General features: G+C 39.6%; 1 protein-coding gene across 1 annotated transcript; it reads left to right on the top strand.

The window, feature by feature from the left end:
* The first annotated feature begins 3,455 nt into the window (after positions 1 to 3,455).
* On the top strand, positions 3,456 to 3,944 carry LOC137732914 (uncharacterized). Its single transcript, XM_068472163.1, has one exon. It carries the CDS (start codon positions 3,456 to 3,458, stop codon positions 3,942 to 3,944), a length of 489 nt encoding a protein of 162 aa, XP_068328264.1.
* The last annotated feature ends 15,759 nt before the right edge of the window (positions 3,945 to 19,703 follow it).

Below are 19,703 nucleotides of genomic sequence, written 5' to 3'. Positions count from 1 at the left end.
ACTTCTAGATATCCTCTAGGATTCTCCCGGCTTAGAACTAGGATTCTATCCTAAAAATGTCTCTCACATAGCTGTTATAAATGCATCTGCCACTTTTTTGGGGAGTATGAGTCGAAATGATAACAAGAATATTTCTAGTGGAACATCTTTCACGTTCCCTAAAAAGATAGTTCACTAATAGATTGAGGGATAAGTAATTCGACTCATTCATATCCAGATCATGAATGTTTGGAATCCATATTATGCAAGAAGACATTGCTTTTGCTAATTCAAATTGAAGGGAATCTTTTGTTACAATAGAAGCAGAAGTGATGTGGATTATTCAAGAATTGAAGTTGATTGCTTTGTAAAAAGAAGATATTAATGAACTTCTACGAAATGGTTTCACGAGATTCAGCCAATTGTCTTGATTGTGGGAACGGAATATCACAATATAATAATGGTAGAAATTGAATCACTTTTCGTTTTGACATTCTATACAAAATTCCATAAGCCTAAATAGAATTTATCAATTTCTTTCCATTAGGAGACGAACAATCTCCCCTAAAATCCTTTGTTCCTCTCATTTATACTTTTGTTCCTCTCATTTTGAAACGATTTAAAGATCACCGAAGTAATGTCTAAACCCAATGATTCAAGGCAAAGATAAAGATCCTTACCCCGATTTTTCCAAGACCGGCATAATCGTTGGCACAGAAGTTACCGTTAGTCCCTCATTTTGTATCTATATCTATTTAGTCAAGTATTAGCCTCTCCTGCAGTAGCGAGGAACATCACATTCCCCACCTCTATCAAGTCAAACTGAAAAAGAAGTTCTAGTTTGTCTCTGGTAACGCAATCTTTTCCCTCTAATTCTTTTACCCACCGCTTGAGTTTTATACTTGCTTACTAACTTGATCGTTGAGGAACTTTTGGCCAGCACACCCCCCGGTAGTCTTAGGCTTGCTCACGGTTGTTTGTTTTTTTACAGGTTACTCGGATTTGTGCATCTCTACCATTCACGATGGCGCGTGAATTTGGTTCCAACAATTGATGCTTTCATTGAAAGATAACTTATATTCCTCTCAACCAAATCATTTTACCTCCATAGAGATTCCTCCCAAATCATCTTGCAATGATCGTGCTGTCCCCACTCAAAACGTTAATAGTGGAACCAATGGAGTTTTTGCCATAAATCAGATATCGAAAGATGTGATGAAGATATGTCTATTCCTAAAAGACTTTCGAAAGAGCCTGCTAGCCAAAGAACCAGCAAGACTCGCTGACCTAAAGACGCGAGTGGAAGATTTAGAAGACGATATCTCCCAGTTTAAGGAGGCATCTGTCCAGGTAATGCTCGACCAGATTCCAACAGAAATTGTTAATATGAGTTCTAACAGGTCGCCCCAATGACCCGACTTCTGAAGTATATCACAGAAAATCCAAAATGCTTTAAGGCTTTCATCCTATCCAGTATTTGGAAAAGAAATACTCCCCCAGAATAAATTGCATAAATGGCGAATTAGAATATCTTGGAAATACCTGGAAAGAAAGAAAAGCGGCCTGCAAGGAGCATTGAATGGTGGCTTCAATCAACAAACCACTATTTACTCGAACATTTTGATGTTCTCCGATCAAGACCTAGAAGATGTCAACTCACCTCACGACAATGCCCTTGCCGTCAAGGTACAAATCTCCAACGCATGGTTAGCCGAGTCCTGGTGGACAACGGAACATGAGTAAATGTCATCCTTAAGGACGCCGTTGAAAAGATGGGCATTCTTGAACAACAAGGGGAAGACCATCCTCAACACCTTCAATGGAGCCACCGTTTGGTTTCTGGGATGGTAAAGTTGGCAATTCAAGTAGAACCCTACAACCATCTGATGACTTTCCACGTTATGGACTGCCTAACTCCTTATAACGCCATGAATGGAACTGGTTGCACAAGATGAAGGTCGTTCCATCTACCTACCATCAGCTACTTCGTTATCTCGCTCCATATATGGTGAAAGAAATAAAAGGGGATTAAGCGACGGCACATTGTTGTGCTATTGAAAACATGAACATGATTCGAAAGGGAAAACGGAGCTCCAGCTCTCCCATGGACGAGTCAACATAGAAATAACATCTGAGGGTTAATAAGCGAGATACAAAAAATTTGAATTGGACCTTGACCCCCTGTATGATAACACTCCAGAGTCAAAAACGGACGAGGACACCGTATACATCAACTTAGATCTCAACAAACATGAAAGTAAAGCCAGGATTGGATCGTAGCTAAATGACTAGGAGAATAAGTTGTTAATTAACTTTTTCCGAGCCAACAAAGATGTGTTCACCTGGTTCGTAAAAGATATGCTAGGAATTGACCCTTCTATGATCTGCCATCGCTTTTATTTGGACCTAACCGCTAAATTGATTATGCAACACAAACAAAATCACATAACCTAATGAAGTAAGATCATAAAAGCCAAGATTGAGAAGCTCAAGGATACCAATTTCATCGTTGAAGTACACCACCTGGATTGGTTGGCTAACGTTGTCCTGGTGCAGAAGAAAAATGGCAAATGGAGGGTGTGTGTCGATTTCATGGACCTGTACAAGGCATGTCTAAAAGATTTGTATCCTTTTCCAATGATCGGCCTACTGGTAGTTTGACTGCAGGTCACGAGCTACTAAGTTTCATGGATGCTTACTCTGGGTACAATTAGATAAAGATGTACTACTCGGACATGGAGTCAACATCCTTCATCATCGGCCGAGGTATGTACTATTACAAAGTTGTGCCTTTTGGTCTTAGGAATGCAGAGGAAACCTATTAGAGACTTGTTAATCAAATCTTCAAAGAAAAGATTGGAGAAACGATGGAAGTCTATGTAGACGACATGGTCGTCAAGAGAAAAAAAGGACCACCTGACCTACATCCATGAATTATTTGGTCTACATCGGAAGTACAATATGAAGTTAAACCGAAAAAAATGCAATTTTGGAGTAGCCTCGGGCAAGTTCCTAGGATACCTGGTCACCAAGCGTAGAATCAAGGCCAACCCATATCAGATCAGGACAATCATGGAGATGCAGGCTAGAATCATGAAGAAGATACAAAGCTTGATAGGAATAACGACCTCTCTCAGCCAATTCTTTTCACGATTCAGCGACAAATGCAAACCCTTCTTTGAATGGACGAGTGTGAAGAATCCTTTGCAAAGCTATATGAATACTTGTCCAAGCCCCTGTTGTTGCCCAAGCTAGTCGACAAAGATGACCTGTACCTATATTTGGAGGTATCAAATTGTGCAGTGAGTGTAACTCTGATTCAAGAAGACTCAAAAGAGCAGAAATTGGGGTACTACGTATCAAAAGCTCTTCTTAAACCAGATACCAGATATCAGAAAATGGAAAAGCTCATCATTGCATTGGTAATAGCAGCCAGGAAACTTCGATTATACTTTCAATAATTTATAGTAGTCTACATGACGGAGTATTTGTTGCAATCAATTCTGCATAGCCTTCACGCATTGTCCAGAGTCACCAAATGGGACATCGAATTGGGACAACCCGAGATCATTTACCAACCCAGAACTTCAATCAAAGCACAGGCACTGGCAGACTTCGTAGCAGAATTCACTTCGACAGCACAAGGCACTTTAAGCACCACGAACTCCCAAGAACTGCTTGAGAACCCACGCATTTGGAAGCTCTACGTAGACAAATCATTGAACATAAAAGGAGCTGGAGTGGGAATAGTCTTAGTAATGCTAGACGGCTCCACACTTGAGCAAACCTTGAAGCTTGGATTCAAGGCAAGTAATAACGAAGCAGAGTATAAGGTGTTTTTAGCAGCACTAAAGGTGGCAAAGGAACTCCAGGTGAAGGAATTGTCAATTCACTATGATTCGATGTTCATAGTCAACCAAGTTACAGGAGACTACACCGCGCATCATCCCATAATGGCGTTTTAACTAAACAAAGTCAAGGTGTTGCTTGATAAATTTAAAAGATATGAAATCCAGAAAATTCTAAAGGGAGAAAACAACCATGCCGACACATTTGCAAACATAGCCTCGCTTTCGACTACTCCGTTCGACAAATGATCCCCTTTGAATACCTTACAACTCTAAGTGTCTACGACATAGAGCCAGAGGTAATTGCCGTCATCGACACTCAAGAGTTGGATGAACGAAATCACTGATCATCCGCGGAAACTTTATTGATGCTTCTATTATGGACCCCACATTTTATGTGTCATTTCAGAGGTAGGCTTGCAAATCCTAAGCGAATTTCGGAGTATGTGTCAACATGTTGGAGGAAGATTGTTTTCCCAAAAGGCACTAACCGCGGAATATTGTTGGCTTACCATGCAACAAAATGCTACTAGCTGCGCCCAAACTTGCGATAAATGTCAAAGGAACGCACTTATAAACCATCAACATGCAAAAGAACTTAGTACTCTAACAGGGTCATGGCCTTTCATGCAATGTGGCATTGATCTCGTTGGACCTCTTAAAAAGGCCTAGGGAAATAGAGAATACTTAATAGCAGCAATATATTATTTCTCGAAGTGGATAGAAGCAGAACATTTGCCTAGGATCACCTGCGCAACCGTCAAGTAATTTGTTTGGAAGAACATCATCTGCTGATTTAGAATTTTGCACACTATACTCACAGACAACGGGCTGCAGTTCACCAGTTCTAAAAGTCACAGACTGGTACAAACAACTTGGAATTTATCATCTCACTTCAACTCCGAGATACTCATAAGCCAATGAGTAGGCAGAAGCCTCAAACAAGATCATCTTACAATGTTTGAAGAAAAGACTTGAGAAGAAAAGTAATAGCCAAAAGTATTGCCAATGGTCTTATGGGTATACAATACAGTAGTTCAAAAAGCCACGACAAAACACCATACTCAATGGCTTACAGAACATAAGTATTCCCACTCAAAACAAACTTATACCTTGCAGAAGAGCAACGAGAAGACGCCCATGTCTAACTCACTACCTACCAACAACATATCAGATCATATTACAACAAGGGTGTCAAACCTCAAAGCCTACAAGTTGAAGATTTGGTCCTAAGAGAAATCTTCGAGGATACAAAAGTGCTAAGAGAAGGCAAACTCAGGGAAAATTAGGAAGGACCATATAAGATCATTAGAGAAAGAGGATATAGAACCTATTATTTGCAGGGCATGGATAGAACTTTGATCACCAAAAATGAAACATCACTAAGCTTGAGCGATATTACCCCTAAACGTACCATTTGCACTATATGCGATTTGATTCCCTTCTTTGTATATGCAGGTAGTCCATTCCAGACTCAATCACGTCACTATCTACACGAAAACAAGTCCATGAAGAACTCATCTCCCTAATGCCCCACCATAGATTGCTTCTCAAAAACGATCCTTGATGTAACTCTTACGTTATACCATTTTTTCTTATAACTACACCAGTGATTTGATTCTCCTTCCTAGAGTTATATAGGCAATCCATCCCGGATTCAATCACACCCCTTTTGTCAAACAATCTTATTTCTTTTATCAATAAAGAAATTCTACAGTTTGTTCATCTTATGTTCAATGTTTGTTCCGCTCTTTTTGTTTTTTCGGCGATGCAAGGAATACCTCGATCATTTAAGCAAAAAAACATAGACTTTGAAAATTACGCATGATTGCAAGTCTAAATACTCAAAGTAACACTATCAGATGTGTCTGTTTTAGCTCGTTATGTATCGATCGATTAACATCTTGGGAGACTCAAGCTGTAATAAGTCCAGTTATGATTGACGGGCTACGAGCACAGGCATATGCGGCCTGACTCGGAAGTCCGATGCACCATCCAGCCTTCGAAATGTTTATGCAACTAGAAGGGTTGTGGGTTATAACACTCAAACCTGGCCTCTACGCCATTTGAGAGCATAGTCAAAAGGGCGATCTAGAAATCACCCGAGGGTGGCTCCAAACTCTGACGCTGACTACGACTATTTCTATTACAGACCAACATACTAAGTTAAAGTGTGTTTTGTGACACTATGTGTCAGCAGGTTCGAAGGGAGCATCTAGACTAGGAAATCCCTAGAAGAATTTTATTCCAACGGAGCTCTGATACGCTTAAATGCTTTAACCAATTCAGTCATGATAGTCAGATCAGAAATGCTCATGTTTGATGCATAGGGTTTGACAAGGATTCTAAAAGTATTTTCGACCCACAAGCAGACGACAAAGTCTCTAAAGAACTTTTTTTTAGGATTCATTGGGGATGGACAAGGAATTCGAACTAAGAAGAAAATCCTACCTTAGCGTCATGTTGCAAACATGAAAATCCAAGGTAAGAAAGTGAAAATATTTATGTACAATTCAAGCTTTTCTCATCCTTAGTCCGATAAATGCACTTTGGCAAATGGGAAGCAAAAGGTTTACCATGGGTTAATTTTTAATGCTCGGTACCAGAGTAAGGTGGTACTCCGGATATCGTGATGGAAATTTTTATAAATACAAAGTTTGGGAGGTGACGTTTCTCCGAATCAATGTTAATGAGGGGCTTTAAGCTCTGTCCCAGGCCCACAAGCTTAATTGAATTTCGCTCTGTACTCATTTTCTCTAAAAGTTTGTTTATTTTGGAAAGACTTGTCAAATTAAAATTTTATTCTGTGAACAAGAAAGCAAGGGATGAGAAGAAAAGAAGATTCATGTGAACACATGTTTATTATCAAAATCCCATGAAAGGAGCACGAAAATGTAATGTTTGGGGAAGACAAACCCACACCCTTGACATGTAAATTTTCCTATGAAGACTACAAAGTAACTTGGCTAGAATCGTCAACTCTGATGAGGTTCGGTCATCATCGGCATCGACTCTCAAAGGAAGGCGAAGAATCCTCTGAAGAATCTCAATATTCGTTGAGACTGAACCCGTGTGCGCAAACGGCGAGAAGGATGCCGCATGTGGATGAATGATATGGAACAAGTTGCAAGAAGCAATGAACACTATTATGAAGGTTCAAAAAGAAAACTGGATTGGAAAGGAGAGTTGTGAAACAAAGGATGAGGAATCATGATGTGAACTGAAAGAAAGAAATGAGAAAAAAAATGGAGGATTTCAACCATGAGGGAGCCATTTAAACGCAAAGGCTTCAAGAGATCTCACTATTGAAGATGAAAAGTTTTCACCTCAAGAGTAGAGTATGCGAAGACCGAAGCCAGTTGAAGATGCAAATGGTTACCTCTTGCAAAATGTGCACACACAATGCTCTTCATTATTACAAACTTTATGGCACGATGCTCGAGACTGCACGTCTGAAATCGAAGCGTCTCCACTACCCCACAAAGGACACCATATGAAGACAGAAGACCAAACAATATGTATTCTAGCTTACTCTGAAAGAAATGGTTTACAGATAACTATCAAATACATAGTTAGGGGCAATTGTAGGACCATGATTTTCTAGGACGAGAGTAATGCTGATTTGAAAACAGCTAGCTCAAAAGTTCAATCATGGACTCACCAGCTTCGAGCGGAGTTGGATTAAATGGAGCAATGGTGCCACCATCACTTTGTTCTGGGCAATGGACGATCGAAGCCTGAGTGACTTTGTTGGAATGACTATGCTTGTTTAGTATGACACTTGATCTAATCCTGTATGGAATTAGCCAGTTCTCGATATGTCTTGGAGTTCCTACAATCTAGGAATTGGCGTGCACTGCAAGTAATCACACTCCTAAAGAGGATGCAATATCTACTTCTTGATATCCTTTAGGATCTACTGGCTTAGAACTAGGATTCTATCCTAAAAGGGTCTATCTCTCAGCTGGTATAAATACACCATTCTAGGGTTCATCTCTGGTAATAGAATCTATGCTCTCTAATTCATTTGCCCAATGCTTAAGTCATATACTTGCTTACTAACGGAATCTCAATTAATTTCTTCTGTTTGGAATAAGTTACGTGACAAGGATGAAGAAATTAGATTCTTAATGGTACGAGTGTGTGCTTATAAATGTATAATTATATATAACCATTGTTAAGAGGGTTTCGTTTATATTATTTATCAAAAAGGATCTCACTGTGAGCTCAACCATCAACATAAAGTGTTTATATTGAATAATTTTACATTTATCACATATTTGTACCATTATTTGTATTATTTTTTTAATAGAGGTAGCGCCCACCAACACCTGTGGATCACATCTCTATTAGAGAGTTGATACAAATATATGATAAGAATATCATTTTTTGTTTATATTTCTTAAATTGTCATTCAGGGATCATTTAAAAAAAATAAATAATTAGTAAAAAAATCATTACTTCAGAAACCCTAATTGCATGAATGATTTTTAAATAGGGACCTAAAATGTAATATCTACAAAAAGTACAACGTTGATTTATCGATGAGGCCCCATGAGCTAGTTGGATTCAAATTTGGAAAATGTTAATTTTGAAGTATATTTTTTTGTATTGGTTTGGCATCTGATGACAAAGTGATGTGTAATTTATCAAAAACACCCAACATATATGGTGCATATATACGACCCCTTCAACTTATATTTACTAGCCATTCATCTTATAGTGATAGGTCGAGAATTAGCTGGACCACAACACCAACCAATTAGTTACTCTAGGTAGGCAGCGAATAAAGAGTACTACTTATGAAGAGGGAGAAGTCTAAGACGGTTACAGCTGGATATGGTAAAGAATATGTGTATACAAAACTGAAGAGAAAGACCTGAGAATCATGAGGTTACATTTAACATTTTTTACCGCACTTAGGGGAATGTTTGCTTTCTTTTGGTAAAAGAAGATTCTGAGTTTCTGAAAACGTGCATCTAGTTATTGCAGAAAGTAAAGCTACAAGTGTGGAGCCTAAAATAATTCCAAAAATTCTAGAGGTAACACGTTGGCTTTTGCTCAAGAAAGACAAGATTACCCTCATTAAATGGGTAAGGTCCTTAGATACTCCCACGTGTAGTTCACACCCCTAAAGGTCTCAGCAGCTGAATACAATTGCCCACAACTCACCTACCATTGGCAAGGAAAAGTCAAAGCATTAAAGATAAGGATTAATTACCCAAATCCTATCTTTAATACATTCCCAATTGAAGATTGACTCCATTTAAGTAAGTAATCCAATTTAAATCAATTAGGGATAATTACTCCATTATTTCAAGATATTATTTCCTATTTAATATCTTGAGAATATTTGTCCATAAATTTTGGTTAATAGGATGTAGCCATGTGTAGGGTAAAACCCTAATACTATGGCTGGCCCTCTCCCTCTATATATAGCCCATATCCTACTAAATTTAAAAAGCTTTTGCTACCCCTAAGAGCCATAAACACTTTACTCTTCTCAAAGAAACTAACGTAGGCATCGGAGATCCATTAGCCTAACCCCCCCCCTCACCATTTGAGCGCGTAAGGCTTAGGTCTTTGATCAAAGGTGTTGATTGCTTTGCAGGTGCATTTTCATCAAAGCTAGAGACGATGGAAATTTACTTTGACAAATTCGTGCTTTCACTGAGAGTTGATTCAAATACTCGAAGAAGCCTCTTACATTTGGTTTCTTGAATTTTTTGTTACGTTGAATTCACACACGTTGTATCAATTAATTTTTTCTAGAAAAGTTTCTTGATCAATCCTTGGAAAAAGGAAATAATGGTAGGAAATTCAGAAACCACGATGAACGGAATCCTGTACATACAAAGATTTAGACCGGAGAACGGAGACAAGGACATAGCCCCACGACGGCGATCCTTAAGTCTTAGTGCAACAGCAAGTGGAGCCCCATCATCGTGGAGCCGCACCACCACCGTTGCTGCGATCCATCAGCCACGACAAAACCACTAGGCCACGACACATGTAGCAGCATCGCTGCCCTTGCAGCAGCCTAATTTTCAAAACCCTGGGCAGGAGGCCTAGGTCCATTCGGTGGTTCATGGGCAGGAGGCCCAGGGTTTTCAAGCTGCAACTCGACCCTAGGAGGCCAAAGCCGCAGCAGCTTAAGCAGCAGTAGTTGAAGCCCAGCTAATAGCCCAAGTCGCCATGACCCAAGCCCAACGTCGAGCCCCACTTGTTGCAGATGTAGCACAGGCTCGAGAAGGGTATGCGCTAGCCCAGTGCGCAACACATACTTGAGGATAAGCGGCCCACATGCTAGCCTAACGTGCCCTAGTGCACGGTCCAGCCATCCAGCCGGGTTAGCCCACCTCGCGGCCCATTTTTGCGACCCGGCTTGCGGCCCAATCTAATCCGAGGTTACTTCTGGTGATACAGATTCTGGCCACCAATCCCGTGATCGACCCAGGGTTATTTTCACCCCTACTGTTTTTATAGGAATGCCCACTCTGGGCTCAAGCTTTATACCTGCAATCTATTACACTTCTACCACACATGGAGATGCCTATTATCTAAACTTTTCCAATCCAAGTGGTGAGCACCACTTGCCCCAGCAGGTTGCCAATTTGACGAACGCCTTTGCACAACAGACCACTTTGGTGAACTAGTTCATTGAGCACATTGAGATGCAACACTCCCTAGACAAGGTGTCTCGAAGCAGGACAAGGGCGAAAAAATGTGACTCATTTCAGCGACACCTTGGTAAAGAACATCTCAGCCCACCACGACCCATGAGTTTAGGTTGTGTGCACTCTCATTTGGGCCCTCAGGAAAACGTCTTCTCCTATCTCAATGTGCAGAGAAACATTCATTCCCGACTTGGTTCACAAGTCAGTGTGCATTCGAGTTTGGGTCTACACTTCGATGAGCACTTAGGACATTCCATGCGAAGTGTCCACACGAGGCTAGGCCCACAAAAAGATCATCTTGTGAGGCACTAAAGTAGGCAGCCACATGACGGACCAAGGAGAGCACGAGAATAGTCTAGCTCAAGTTTCACTGGTAGCCTCCATCAAGTGGGGGGACGAGTAGCACATAATGAACCACGTGCACTGCGACTGCGGCATAAACAAACAGGACATGCCAAAGAGCAACATGGACCAACAGATCAATACTGGGGGTAGCTGAAGGCTCTGTTGCCCTACCAAGCACAAATACTGGAGAAAATACAAAGGCTCATAGCAAAGTAGCTACGTGGATTCCAGTGCATTGAGCTTACCGATGATGCTCTTCGTAAAGACATGGCCAACATAAGCAGGTCACCATTTACAGGTGAGATTGAGTAGACGGAACCACCGCAGAAGTTTAGCCCGCTACATTTCACCTTTTTCAAAGAAGAGATGAAGATTCGGACAGGCACCTGATGCACTATCGAAGTGCCATGACCCTTTATACCAACAATGATGCTTTCATGTGCAAAATCTTTGCCATGATGCTCCAAGGTGAGGCGCAAGACTGGTTCCACACCCTGCCCCCACTATCAATCCGGAACTTCAGATAACTTCCCTTGGTTTTCATTAAGGAATATTCGTCCTATTGCTCAATCAAGAAGAAGTCTGATCACCTATTCAACATGAAGAAGGAACCGAATGAATCACATTGCTCATTGATGACATTACAAGCTTAGCCTTTCGGAAGAGGTTCCTAGTAGATCACCCACTTTTAGGAGAGCTGATCATGGGCGAGAACTTGACCTTGGTAGATTCTTATGCTTTGGCAGAAAAAACACTCCCTCCGGGATGAGGTCAAATGCTCCTAGAAGTCGCCTATGCAGCCGCGCAAAGACGCAGAACCAGCTCAGAAGAAGGAATGCGATAAACTACTTAATGACAAAAACAAGCCAGGAAGCAGACGTAGGGACCGATCCCTGACGAAAGAAAGCACGACGCCTAAAACTCACACCAAGTTCTCGGTCCCGATCAATCAGATCATTCGGGACCTTAAGGACAAGCCGTGGTTTGAGATGCTACAATCCATGAAGAGGGACAGCTCCAAGATGGACCAGACAAAGTACTGCGTATTCCACAGAGATCTGGGGCACGCAACCAACGACTGCACCATATAGATGAAGTACCTTGAGGAGTTCGCGAAGGAAGACAAGTGCGACCAGTTTGTCGATAGGCCGAAGCAGATGCCGAAGCCGAACCTTATCAAAGACAATTCGAATCAACAACATCTTTGCTGAATCCGAGCATTTGGGGGCCATCAACAATTCCAAGAAGAGAAAGATCCAACAGGCAAGATCGATCTTTCATGTTCAAGCCATAAATGCTGTACCTGGACCAATCGTTGGCTTCACCGAGCAGGACGCTAAGGGAGTAGACTTTCCCCAGGATGACGCCTTGGTGATTTCTGCACAACTGGCCCATTCCATCGTTGACAGAATTATGGTGGACAATGGCAACTCAGTCAATATCTTACAACTATTAGTTATCCAGAAAATGGGCCTGGAAAACACGATCAAACGCAAAGCAGAGGTCTTGACCAGATTCAATGGATTTACTTAATTGCCATTGGCACAATCACACTCGACGTAACCAGTCTTCCAATTGTCTCATCGCAGACCTTCATGATCATTAGCGACCTATCACCCCATAACGGGATTTTGGGTCGACCATGGATAGTGAAGATTGGAGCTGTGACCTCGATCAAGTATTAGAAAATCTGATTTCGCATCCCGATAGGAGTAGTCGGAGAGATCAAAGGTGACTAGGCCATGTCCAGGCAATGCACTGTACAAGTTCTCAAGAAGAAGCCTTTCGCCTCAGCAGTAGTAGCTGAAGTGCAGAAAGACAATTCTACCTTCACCAAATAGCAACCACAAAAGATGGGCCAGGAAGATAGTGTCAAAGTCAACAATGCCTTGGCAGATGAATCAGGATGGAAACCTAAGAAGGCGCTGAACACATCTTCCTTTACCTTAAGCAGCGGTCAGACTACGTCGAATGCACATCCAAAGAAGATCTGAGTTATCCTGGATATGAAGTCCCCTACTACTTTAAAGAAGATCTAAGGTCTGACCTAGCGAGCAACTGCACTCAATCGTTTCATCTCGCGATCCACTGACCAAAATGTGAGAAAGCGAGAAAGCAGTCTAGGACTTGTAAAAGTACCTGACATCACCTCCTCTACTGTCCAAGCCGAAAGCAGCGGATGACTTATGCATCTATATGGCAGTATCTGAAGAAACAATGAGCTCTACCCTTATACGAAAAAGGGTTGGGGGCCTGACCACTTGTATTCCGTTCAAAAACTCTCATCGATGCAGAAACTATATACTTGAAAATCAAAACTTTGATTTTCACGCCAGTTGTTGCAACCTAGAAACTCAAGCCATACCTTCAAACATACGCAGTCATCGTCATGATGCGATATTTCGCACAATCTAGACGCACGATGTTAAAGGTATGAAAACTGGCAGACGATCCGACAGAAATGCCCCAAAGGTAGCCGAGCACACCGTAGTCGCACCAGCCTCACTTGCACGTCGATGAATCATCCAACTACCAGGGATCGGGAGCAAGCCTAGTTCTCACTACCCCAGATGGTTCGATGCTCGAGTAGGCGATCATTCTAAGCTTCAAAACATCAAACAACGAAGCAGAGTATGAAGCCCTACTAGCAGGTTTCTGATTGGCGAAAGATTTAGTAGTGAAAAAGCTCGTGATCTATTCCGATTCCTAGTTGATCACCAACCAAACCTATTCCGATTCCCAGTTCATCACCAACCCAACCTCAGGGAACTACGCAGCGAAGCATTGAAAGATGGCCCAATACCTTGAGAAAGTACAAGAGCAACTAGAGACATTGCAGGCGTAAACACTCATTTAGGTTCCATGAGCAGAACCAAGAATAGAGTTTCTGAAAATGTGCTTCTAGTTATTGCAGAAAGTAAAGCTACAAGTGTGGAGCCTAAAATAATCCCAAAAATTCTAGATGCGACAATTGGACTTTTGCTCAAGAAAGACAAGATTACCCTCATTAAATGGGCAGGCTCCTCAAATACTCCCACGTGCAGTTCACACCCCTGAAGGTCTCAGCAACTGAATACGACTGCCCACAGCTCACCTGCCCTTGGCAAGGAAAAGTCAAAGCATTAAAGATAAGGATTAATTACCCAAATCTTATCTTTAATATATTACAAAGCATTGAAGATTGACTCCATTCAAGTAAGTAATCCCAATTTAAATCAATTAGGGATAATTACTTCATTATCTTAAGATATTATTTCCTATTTAATATCTTGAGAATATTTCTCCATAAACCTTGGCCAATAGGATGCCGCCATGTGTAGGGTAAAACTCTAACACTATGGCCGGCCCTCTCCTCCTATATATACCTCATATTCTACCAAATTTTAAAAGCTTTTGCTACCCCTAAAAGCCCTAAACACTTTACTCTTCTCAGAGAAACTAACTTAGGTGTCGGAAATCCATTGGCTTAACTCCCCCCCTCCCCACCTTGTGGGCGCGTGAGGCTTAGGTCTTTGATTAAAATTGTTGATTGTTTTGCAGGTGCATTTTCGTCAAAACTAGAGAAGGTGGAAATTTGCATCGACAACAAGTACGTCCTTCAAACCTAGCCTACATTGGGACCTAGTCTGACAATCATAGTTGCCAGTCTTGCAGGGAAAAAGAAAACTTCAGAATTTTTAAACATTGGATCTCTAGTCAAATGTAATGGTCGTATGATCTTATTCAAGATTCTAGAAGTTAGCCAGGGGATCGCACTTTATAGACAAGTGCTTCGGCTCAAAGTAGCGTTCATAGTGTATGTAGATTACTGTTTTCCTTTTACAAGAATATTTATTTGCCATATATACTTTGATATATATATTTGGACCAGGGTAAAGTTAAGGAAACCAAAATTTTAAAACAAATTGTGTAAACCAAATGATGTGGTTATTGATTATTGAATTATTAATCAAGTGTCGATTAATGTGCCGATTTCTTACTGGTGAAACATTATTGGTTTGAAAATTTAGTCTTCCTAGCATTACTCATTTGAGCTACAATTGGGTATCTAGGTAATTTAAAAACGTTTTGTCCGAAAAAAAAAAAAAAAAAAGGTAATTTGAAAACGTTTTGTGTCATCTTTTACAGAAAAAGTTAATAATAATAATAATAATAATAATAATAAAAAAAGAGTATTCATGCAAAATTTCAATTCTCCAATTCGAGATGCTCTCAAGTGTGTTGTTTAATTAGTAAGCCTGACACATGTTTATGGCTCGCACGTCGATACTATATCTGCTCTTATACTAGGGTTTAGGCTCTAAAACTAGTATAGCAGCAGAGTTTAGGCTCCTCTCAGAAATTTTGGCCACTTGATTTCCATCAGTATCGTATCGTTCTTAATAGACAAACTATGTATGTTTGTATAGTTTAGATGACCGATTTCCTAAGCTGATTTGTAAGAGGTGCTAAAACATAGATGGTTATGAACAAATGTATTTTGTGGTACACATAGATTAGATAATTTTATGATAAGGGACATCCTGACTTGAAATTACAACGTAATTAAAAGGAGGAGGAGGCTAGGCATTCTCTGTTGTACGTATGAGCTATTCATCCTGTCATGATTTTCTAAAAAGTAATAATATATGTTTGTTAGCTGATAGATCAGGACAAAACTTAATCCTGAAAAAGTGGAACTTTTTAGGTGGAACTATTGAGGTGGTAGACTTGGAGCTGTTACATTTTCTTGTTGCAGGATAATTGAGAAGGGTTACAAAGTAAGGCCGAACTCAACCACATAATAGAGTTTTTAGTGTGTGGAAAGACTGGTCTTGACGAATACTGGTCTATTTTTTTGAATATGGAACACATATATTTCCTTTCATATCAAACGAATATGTTCTAGTTTCTTTCATTTTTTTTAATTTTTTTAATTTTTTTGTATTATTGAAATTGGAAATCTTAAGTTTTGAAATATGATAGTGGAAAATGATTACGAATAAAACATTTGAAATATCATAATTTGGTGGTGTAAGTTAACTGTATATTGGAACCCAAAACCCTTCATAATAAAAGATGTTGGAAATAAGGTTTCTCTGCCGGAAACATCCACGTAGATCAGCACATAAGTAAATGCATTTTACCATGATATATATGAACTCCTCTATGAATTTACCAAAAATGACTAGGAAGTAGGAACCCTTTTATTGCATGCAATTATTAGTGGCTGGCTAACCAATCAAATGCTCAAATAAGGACTTGGTTATCGGGAGAATTGGCATTTCTGTGGTTTTATGGAAATTAAGCCCTAATACGTACATAGAATAAGGGGTTTTTGAATTTTAATCCTTCAAGAAGATTAAAATTTAAAAGAAAACCTGGTGTTAGATTGATTATTGATTTCAGACCTTTAATATGTACTTAATTCAAATTCATATTGTATTTTTGTTTTTATAATTTAATAGAATTTTTTTTTTTCGTCAAAGTTTTTATATTTAATAGATAATTTATTTAATGTTATTACATTAAATTTTAAATTTATTATTACACAATTTTATTTAACTTTCTTCAATTAGTGTACCTAAACATCCATATCATAATATATTTTACTAAATTAGTGTACTGAAATACCCGTATCTAAATATATTAGTGACAGATAAGAAAATACGTAAAAACATAAGTGTACCAAAATTCCATACCTAACTATATGATACTAAACTAGTGTACCGAAATGTCGGTACCAAAATATATTATACTAAATTAGTGTACCAAAATGTCCGTACCTAAACATAATATACTTGACACACCCCGACCGAAATCAGGACATGCTGGCCGTCACGTGAGAGTGACGTAACCATGTGCACAGTGCGGAAGCTAAGAATAATAATAAAAGTACGAATAAATAAAAATCAAACTACACACAGAGTAATTAACATACATGTGCAAGCGTAAAAGTACGAATAAATAAAAATCAAACTACACACAGAGTAATTAACATACATGTGCAAGCGTAAGTGTGAAAAACAATATTCAGAACACAGAAAACCTAGTGCAGTCCAGAGGAACAAATACTAACTAAAACACACCCAGAGGGGGTCCTACACTGGTGATAATCTGTTAGATATGCCGTGAATTCATCGTGGGCCACCAAAAGAGCAATCCAAACTAGAACCTGGATGGGCGCAAAACAGAAAGTGTGAGTGGGCAAAAACAAAGCTTTTCAAAATCATTTCATTATCAAAAGTTCTAACCCCTCGCCATAAAACCCGTATAGTTTCCCAAAAAATAGAATATACACGTATATCGAAAACATGCTCAGAAATATGCCATGCCGAATACCTCTACATAAAATGTATGTAGCTCAGGTAATGTCAATCAATGCAATGTAATATGTCAGCCGGAGTCACCTAACATGACCTGTACGGCTGAATCTAGAACTTAATTCTCTAACTCACTAACTATACTTGCACACGAGTCGGAACCACCTAAAGTAGTCTGTACGACAGGACTGGGTGTAAATAAATACGCTCAAGTGCTATGATCACGTGAAGACTGGGCGAATAATCGCGGGTCACCTACGAGTCGGAACCACCTAAAGTGGTCTGTACAACAGGACTGTGCACCTAACTTGGATCTAAGATGAGCGTGTGGTGCAGGAGGTGAACATCACGTGAAGGACTGTGCCCTACTTTAAGCGGGAGCACTAACACCGGGGGTGCAAGTTATAATCTCTCTATGTATCTCACATAACTACTAATCATCATAAACCATAAATTACCTGGCACTTACATACGCGTCCGTAGCACCGAACATACATATATGCAACTACTAATGCATAAATAAATAGGCAAACGCTATGCATGGCATTTAAAACATATAAACATTCCATTTCATTTTATGGGAAAAACCACAATATATAGGTATATACGGAAAACCAAAGGCCCACTCATTGGTATGTGGAAGGGTCGTAATCCCCTTGTCTCGAGTGACTGCGCTCTTCCTCGAGATAAGTCTCACCTATATGCGAAACAACTATAAAAACGTTAATTTAAAGAACATAACCAAAACTAGGTAATAACTTCTCATATAATGCTTAAATGGGGTGTATGAATATACCAACGTGATCTACTCAACCTCACGAACACCCCCATAATTTTAAAATAATTTTTCGACGTCTCACGCGCCCCCACGCGCTGGCTAAGGCACGACCAGACGTGCCCCCTACACGAGGCCACGTGCCAGGCACACTGACGGCGTCAATTAACGCCGTCAGGAATATTCCGTTAAAACTAACAGATTCCATTAAAGTTAACCTAACACCGTTAAGAATATTTCGTCCAAACTGATGGAATATTCCGTCATCTTCTCTAGCACACCTCCGGTGTCGTCGCTGTCGCCGGAAAACCGGAAAAGCTTCAAACCTTCATTTCTCACTTGTTTTTCAACCAAATTTCATGAAATTTGCACCAAAATGAAGCTTACGACAAGGAGAACAAAACCTTACCACTTTCAACCCCTGAAATTCACGGAATCTCGCCGGAGAAACTTCACAAAATCCGGCCAAACTTGCAACTCACGATCCCGACGTCCAAAACCTTCCAACGAACCACCCCGAGCTTCCTAAGGACCTCACTAAGTTTCCTATAAGCTTCAAATTCCCTGAAAAACAACATTTCACGTATGCATGAACAGTGACCAAAATCGGGGTTCCATGGTTCGACATGAAATCGAAGGATTTCCTACCTGAAATGGGTATGGTTGAACTCGTATGAACCTCACGAACACAAAGGTATAGTTTTTCACCTCGATCTACAACATTTGCAAGGGTTTTGGTACTTGTCCGTACGAAGAAGAAGAAGAGGGAGAGAGAGAGAGAGAGAGAGAGAGACAGGACAGGGAAGGTATATGGGAAAGAGATAGGGATGAGAGTGTGTGTGTGGTCCAGATGCAACCAACAAGCCCACAAAACAAACACCCCAAAATGAAACATAACCACTAGGGGCAAAATCGTCATTTCACACCTACAGTACGAATAATCTAGGACAGGCTGTCACAATACTAACCCATTGTACCAAAATGTTCGTACCTAAATATATTTTTATGAATTAGTGGTAGGTAAGAAAATATGCAAAAACATAAAATCTGTACGAAAATATTTTCTTATATAAGATGCCTACCGTAATGAGAATTAAAATTTATAATATTTTCATAAAATTTAAATTCATAAAATTATAAATAAAAAAAAAACATTGAATACATATGCTGGCATTAAATAGAGTCTAGAGACTAAAATTAATTTTTAATCTTGTATAAGATATTTTTCTAAACTTCATCTTATTTAAGGATTAAAAGCTATATAAATAATCCCACGGAAACGTATGCCCAGAGACAGCAGCACACCTTTAGTCTTTACTCAGAAATCTGTAACAGAAAATGACACTGCACTGCAAGCTGTTATCTCACTCCATCACTACTACTAAAAACATTTTGTTTCATTAAAATACAAAATATAGAAATTTATTCCAGAATTAATTATAAAACCTCGATTTTCTTTGAATTTATTAGTTATAATTAATTATAAAACCTTGCCTTTAATGGCTTCTTAATTCTTCTCTTACATTTGTAACGAGCTTCAAAACTCACACATAAGAATAATTAGTTATATCAAACAAGAAAATAATCATACAAAATAAATAAATAATCTCAAACAGGTTTCTGTGAAAGCTAGCTAGGTAGAGTACTGCATCTTACTCTTACGGACATATATGTGTGTGTGTGTGTGTATGAATTGTCTCCAACTTCTAGCTGCAGACACACTCGCCTTAATAAGCTTGTATATCAATCGTCCCTTAATTTCTTGTTTGGCGAAGAA

The sequence above is a fragment of the Pyrus communis genome, chromosome 4 (assembly GCF_963583255.1).
Source record: "Pyrus communis chromosome 4, drPyrComm1.1, whole genome shotgun sequence".
Lineage (NCBI taxonomy): Eukaryota > Viridiplantae > Streptophyta > Magnoliopsida > Rosales > Rosaceae > Pyrus > Pyrus communis.
The sequence above is the reverse complement of the archived record's forward strand: the minus strand, read 5'-3'. Positions and strand labels throughout refer to the sequence as shown.

What these genes read in the sequence shown, in the direction of transcription:
- LOC137732914 (XM_068472163.1), top strand. Translation starts at nt 3,456, where the DNA reads ATGACGGAGTATTTGTTGCAATCAATTCTGCATAGCCTTCACGCATTG.